This window comes from Triticum aestivum, unplaced genomic scaffold (assembly GCF_018294505.1).
Source record: "Triticum aestivum cultivar Chinese Spring unplaced genomic scaffold, IWGSC CS RefSeq v2.1 scaffold102893, whole genome shotgun sequence".
NCBI lineage: Eukaryota > Viridiplantae > Streptophyta > Magnoliopsida > Poales > Poaceae > Triticum > Triticum aestivum.
In genome coordinates this window covers 1-6,956 of record NW_025227345.1, presented here as the reverse complement: position 1 = coordinate 6,956, position 6,956 = coordinate 1, and the positions used below count along the sequence as shown (strand labels likewise).

At 43.7% G+C, this 6,956-nt stretch overlaps 1 protein-coding gene and 1 pseudogene across 1 annotated transcript; one reads left to right on the top strand and one right to left on the bottom strand.

Moving 5' to 3' along the window:
- LOC123172702 (serine/threonine-protein kinase PBL36) lies at nt 1-3,369 on the top strand (the record flags this gene model as incomplete). Its single annotated transcript, XM_044589638.1, is given in 7 exon segments — nt 1-246; nt 644-864; nt 952-1,078; nt 1,376-1,637; nt 1,734-1,866; nt 1,944-2,030; nt 2,970-3,369. Coding segments are annotated over 7 exon segments (1,172 nt in total), but the record flags the coding sequence as incomplete, so codon positions are not given.
- An 832-nt stretch (nt 3,370-4,201) lies between these two features.
- On the bottom strand, nt 4,202-5,454 carry LOC123172703 (putrescine hydroxycinnamoyltransferase 1-like; annotated as a pseudogene).
- Nucleotides 5,455-6,956: the final 1,502 nt, after the last annotated feature.

Below are 6,956 nucleotides of genomic sequence, written 5' to 3'. Positions count from 1 at the left end.
ATGGGACTATCATCCTTGCTCAAAATTTTGCCGAAGCCCTGAGAAAAGGGAAAAAGGTGAGACAAATGTTTGATGAGGAAATTGCGAATGATAAAAAGAACATGAAATTTCTTGAAGATGTCGCAAAACTAGCAGCTGAATGCTTGAAAATGGAGGATAAAATGCGTCCAGAAATGGTTGAAGTCGCGGACAGACTTAGGACAATTAGAAAGGCCTACCGCCACCACAAGGGCATAAATGCTACAGGTAATAAGGAATCAGTATGGCCCTTTCCAATTTGTGTGTCAATTTTAATAGTTCCTCTCTCCTTCAATTATATATATCACATTTAAATTCAATTATAATAGTGAACTCAATAGTTTGTGAAGCAATAAAAATGCATCATTTTTTATTTTAAAATATTATAAGATTTAAATATTGTAAAATTTCCTTGTATGCCATAAACATGTTTGGTGATTCTCATCCCTCTTGTGCTAAAATGTGTCTTATTAGTAGTTCCGTCTACAGGATCATCTACGATAGAGCCCAATTTCATTCAGATTTATCACATTAGAAACTTGCTGATAAATATTTGTTGTGCTAAATGGTAGAACTGGATAATCAAATCTTTCTTGAACAATTTCTCAATTTTCCCTTAATGAAGGTAGCAACTCTGGACTTCCTAAAAGTGGAAAGGCAGAGGACGTGATACCATTAGTGGTACCATCCATTTCCATGGATAAACTGAAGGAAGTAACCAGGAACTTTAGCATTGATGCTCTAATAGGACAGAGCTTACAGATTAAATTCTTTTTTGGAGTGCTGAAAGATGGACGTAAATCCATGATCATGAAGATTAGGCCTACTACAGAAATTGTTTTGGAGGTCATGGCCGCATACCTTGCCTCTTCCCCATTCCAGTTAATGCTCTTCGTTTATCAGTACATTCTAACTATCACCCTTCTGCTGCAGGTTCCGGTGGTCTCAAGATTCAGACATGAGAATGTTCTCCAGCTTCTCGGACACTGTGTTGAAGGAGACAACCGGGTTCTTGCTTGCGAGTACGCATCCAGGGGATCCTTGCAAGATATTCTTCATGGTGAGTTGTTACTAAAAGATTTTTTCGTGCTCTCTTGTATTTAGCTCAACTTTGAACTGAAATACTGGGAAGCAAACAAATTTTACAATCAGTCCAAGCAAGGCCTTAGGGGAGGGGGGCACTTTGTTATGTTTGTGCTCACGTTTGTGTCATATCAATATGGGACTTCTATGAGTCAAATAAAAAAAATCTCAAATGTAATATGTAACACCAAATTGATCAACTGCTATGAATATTGTATTAAGAAAATAATTCCTCGCGCCAAAAAACTGATATTCTTGTGGTTTATGATCACAGGTAAAAGCAATGTTTCGGGAGCTGAACGAGGACCTGTTCTATCATGGACGCAACGCATGAGGATTGCCATGGATGCTGCAGCTGGGCTTGAGTTCCTCCACGAGAAAGCACAGCCTTGCATAATCCACAGTTGCATCAGGTCCAGCAACATATTTCTCTTTGACAGGGACGTTGCAAAGATTGGTTGGCCTGGTGTTTCCAGACAGGCTAACTACTGCACAGAAGCTGTCTGTTTTGTTTCTCGTGGTTATGACGCGCCTGAGTATGCAAAAAAAAAAAATGTTTCCTGCTGTCAGATTCCTCAACCAGGTTTGCAAAATCATTACACTCCTACTTATCTAGTCTTTTGTTCTTTCAGGACTGTAACGGGCGGTCAACATTCTACGATGAGCGATGTCCACAGCTTCGGGGTTGTCCTGCTAGAACTTTTAACCGGTCGAAAGGAACTTGATTGTACACTACCACATGCCCAACGATTTCTTGTGACATGGGTACGTATGCATTGCGTTCGCCGATATAATTTGTTCAGAAGATGCAATAGCAAAACTGTAATGACATCATCATGCAGGCTAGACCAAGACTTGATGAATGCAAGGTGCAAGAAATTGTTGATGCGAGGCTTGGAGGAGATTACCCTCCCGAGGCTATCGCCAAGGTATGTTCTTGAACCCCCCCCCCCCCCTTCTTTTTTACCAAAAACAGCAGGGGAGCCCCTTATGGTTAAATTATTGTATACAGTATGAAAAAGGAGTAATTACATGAGGGATTACAAAGAAAAAGAGAAAGACAAAATGGTCGGGGGTTTAACCAAGCTAACAAGGCTGGTTTATCAAAATGTTATCCCTGTGGCTGCTGATGCATGAAATGTTAAAAAGCACTTTCCATTTGACAAAGGAAGGAGTGCACTGCTGAAAAGTAAGGCCATTTTTCTCCTTCCAAATATTTCATAAGACCAAGACACAGATCTCCCAAAAACATGGACAGTAAATTCTGATGAGCACAGACAATAATCTATCATATCCCCGAGTAGTACCAACAACAATGAGCAAATGAACAGTCCAAAAAGAGAGACAATTCCTTGTTTCAGTAACGTTCTGAGAGCACTAGCACAACCCGGCCAAGAACCAAAGCACCAGTTTTTCCTCTGCATGAAATCTCTCGTTTTGGCCGCAAAGGAAAGCTCCTGGAATCAGGCGCAGCCATGTCTACACTTTCTTAAGTTGACTGACAATATCCTCAACCTGTTGGAACTCCTCGTAGGCATGTGCTGAAAGAGGCAGGGCATAGAGGGTTGTACAATTAGCTTGTGAGAGAACTCCAGGAGTGAAATGTCCATTTTTAGAGCAAATTAAAGTAATACATCTGCATAGGGAGGAATTGTCCAGCGGTGCTAGCACTCCTGGTCCTCGGACCAGTCCAATAACATATTTCAACATCACACCCGCTGCCAACACCCCTGCTTGGTTATTGGAATTAGAAAGAATATATATACTCTTTGTTGGAATTTTCAGACATGTTATTATCCTCATGGTACTATTAATTCTGAAAATAATATCAATTCCTTTAATGATTATCGACACACTCTTGCAACCAGATGGCTGCAATCGTGGCATGCTGTATACAGTCGAAGGCGGACCTCCGGCCAAACATGAGCAGCGTCGTCATGGCCCTAAAGCCGTTGCTTCTCTAGCAGCTCAAACAATCTTGTCGGCACTGTTGAAGCATCTGGATTCTGGAGTGTGAGGCATCGTCTTCTCCAGCACTGATATTGCACGTGACGTAATTTTTGTGGCAGAATCATGATTGGAAAATAGTGTATAATTTCTCATTCACATCGGCAGCATGTATGTATAGTTTTGCAACCGGACAAGATGATGAAATTCCCCAGTGCCCAATTCCCACATTTCCCGAGGCTTTGTAGCACATAACATTTAAGTATATGAGTCGCGCATGCATCATATGTGCTTCTCTTCTTTCTGGAGGAGGAAATGGAAGAGTGGACATGCATCCGGCTGCGTTGTTTGCTTCATGTCAACTTTGGAGTGAATCTCTTTGTTCGGATCCGTCCATTTTCTATGTGCATCTCTTTGTTTTGCGATTATTTGAGCCTTTACGCACCTTCCTTACTTCTGGGTGCCAGCTGAATCTCTCAATTTTAAATTTCCAGTTCCCCATTTCAGTTCTCTTTGTTTCCACTCTCTCTTGATTATTTTGTACTACCGTATACAGCATCATGCGCATCCCTTCTTTCTGGAAGAAGGAACGGTACGTTGGTCATGCATCATTCATGTTGCAGCTTGCAGCAACCTTAGAGTGTTGGATCTTTCGCATCATTAGGATGCTGTGAACATGAACAGATTACATTTAGAACACACGATGAACATTAAACAGAGAGGCTTTAGGGGGGATTACAAGTCATGGAGGTCAACATGATCGCCTGCTCGTTGAAGGCGAGGTGGTGTGATGGTGTTGTCGATGCAGTCCATCTCCTGGATGTCCTGATCCCTTCAGGCCGCCACCGGCACTGTATTGCAGCGTCCCTTTGGATTGGATAGCGTATTGGGAATGTGGGGAGAAGAGTGAACTATGAACCGTACGCACATTAGTTAGGGACGAGGAGTTACGTACATCCGTGTGTGGACCTGTTTCTCTTAACATTATCCTTTTGCCTGTTTAGCCATTAGGTCAAACCAACATGGATCGCATATCTTTGATGTTCGATTATTTGAGTCTTTACATGGGTTCGAGCTCAAGTTTTCCCTAACTTAAATCTCCGGTTTGTGCGCAGCTTGAGTTTCAAATATACTATGTCCTCTATTATTTATGTCACAGATTGAGAACTCCAGCCTCTATACACATGATGGCGTGCATGCTGCCACCCCCAGCGCGCTCTCCAGGAGGTGCGCAAAGCCTCCGCGGTTCGATTCAGCACACAATGTAGCCAATGGCTTTCCCAACTAAAATCCAAATCATAGAACGGCATGCCAAGCCAACTGACCATTCACATATCTGTCGCAGGCACACTACCTAAAGCAGTGCGATTGTCTGTCTTTGTTAAGGCTAACTCAAGGTAGTCGACCGCTGAATGCACTAGCTCACCATTAACCCGGTTGATGGTGTCTCTGATTCGGCGTGCGATGTAGGCCAGCTCACCCAAGGCAATACATCGTGCTTCATCAGCAACACTTATATATATTAGGGCGTTGCCAAAGTAGCCATCCGGGAGTGGCGGCATCATGCTGCGCCGGATGTTGGCCACAAACGCAGGCGTGTTGTGGAGTCCGGTGGTAGCCGCCGGGGTAAACACATGCATTGCCACACATGGGCACTCGCGACACTGAAGGTGCTCATGCTTCCGCCACCGCAAACGTGCTTAAGAGTGGAAACTCGTTGACAACAGACCCCAGCGTGTGGGATAGGATTATCTTCCGGAAAAAAAGTTGAGAGTGAGTCGGGGTGAATAATGGGTGGGTCGCGTGCACATAAGCGGGTGCGGTCATGGTAAGGGAGGTTCACCACAGCCCGGTCGCCGTCCCTAGAGAAAGCTGACCATGTCCGGAAGAAGTGGAATGCGGCGGTTCCATCCATAGCACCATGGTGCGTCGCCGTCCCTAAGACCACACCGCCACACTTCAAAAATGTCACCTACATATATTGATTTCTAGCACACATTACATGGAGTACAAGTTTGTACTATTGTAGTGTGGTACTATATTTTTTTTTTCGAGCGGCTCCGACCTTTCATTACAAACTGGCACAAACAAAATGTAGTGTACCAGTATAGTGTTGATGTGGCTAGAAAGCAAGACAAAATGAAAGAAAGAACAACTAATTAAGAAAGAATCACACAGACCTGAATGGCGCACAAGATGCCTGCTGATTCGTTGACGAGGGAACAAACAACCTCCTTAGCCTTGGTGATGGCTTGAAGTCACTAAAGTCGTCAACAGACCAGAGCGAGCCTCAAAGGTAAACCCTCGCTGTTGCAGTCAATCTCCAATTTGCCCTTGGCGTCCGGCCCGAGACGGCCGGCCAGGGGGTAGAAGGCCACGAGGGCCTTGCCCAACACCATCTTCAACCTGGTTCTTAGAGTATAAGTCTATTCGTATTGTAATCTATCTCTATTAGTCTAGTCTTGGAGCCCAAACTTTGTAATCTATATAAACAGCCTTTGAGGTCCCAATCGCATACTACCCATCCGCTATCCCCTACGTCAACATGCAAGCTCCTGGCCCCTCTGCTCCTCCCCAACAGCCGGCTTGGGACCAAGCCGCCTTCATCAACGCCATGAACAATTTTGTCCTCAACGACGCAGGTACGGATTGGATTTTCGATTCTGGTGCATCAATGCATATGTCTTCAAATATGAATTTATTGTCAGCTTGTTTTCCTTCTGCTTTTTCCACTATCACCATTGGCGATGGCTCCACCATCCCTGTTTCATGCACCGGTCACTCTTACATCCCTTCCTCTCATGCCAATTTTCTTCTACGCAATATTCTTGTGGTTCCTTCCATCATCAAAAATCTTATTTCTGTTAGACAATTTTGCATTGACAACAAAGTTATCCTGGCCTTTGACCCTTTTGGTTTGTCTGTGAAGGATCTGACAACGGGGGCGGTCCTCGCTTGGTACAATAGCACGGGCGACCTTTATCCTCTTCATGGCGCGCCCACATCCACCCCTCGTGCCATGCTCGCATCCGTTGACCTATGGCATCGTCGTCTCGGTCACCCCAGCAAAAACACTTTGACGTCTTTACTCCAAGAATTTTGTATCCCTAGTTCTAGCAGTCCTCATAATCCCTCTCTCTATAATGCATGTCAATGCGGCAAACATGTTAGATTACCTTTTGGAACCTCTACTACCATTAGTACTTTTCCTTTTGAGTTACTTCACTGTGATTTATGGACCTCTCCAGTCCCTAGTGTTTCTGGTTATAAATATTATCTTGTGATCTTGGATGATTATTCTCACTATACTTGGACCTTTCCTCTTCGCGCTAAATCTGAAGTACCTGCAATCTTTCTCAACTTTCGACAATATGTAATCACCCACTTTGGCTTTCCAATTCGATTTATTCAATGTGATAACGGTCGTGAATTTGATAACACCCAAAACCGCACCTTCTTTCTCTCTCAAGGCATTCTTCTTCGTTTTTCATGCCCTTATACATCTTCTCAAAATGGCAAAGCTGAACGATGTCTTCGCTCTATTAATGATGTTCTTCGCACATTGCTTTTACAAGCTTCTCTTCCTTCCCATTTTTGGGTTGAAGCCCTTCGTACCGCCACACTACTTCTTAATATTCGACCAACTAAAACTTGCCCTCTTTATTCGCCTTTCCAATCTCTTTTTCTCTCCCACCCTGACTATTCTTTTCTGCGTGTTTTTGGCTGTCTATGCTTTCCCAACATCGCCTCTACCACCTCCAACAAACTAGAACCACACTCACTACCTTGCATTCACCTTGGTCTTTCTGATGATCATAAAGGATATCGTTGTTTCGATCCATCTTCTGGTCGTATCATTCTCTCTCGTCATGTCACATTCGATGAAAATACTTTCCCTTTTTTTGTCA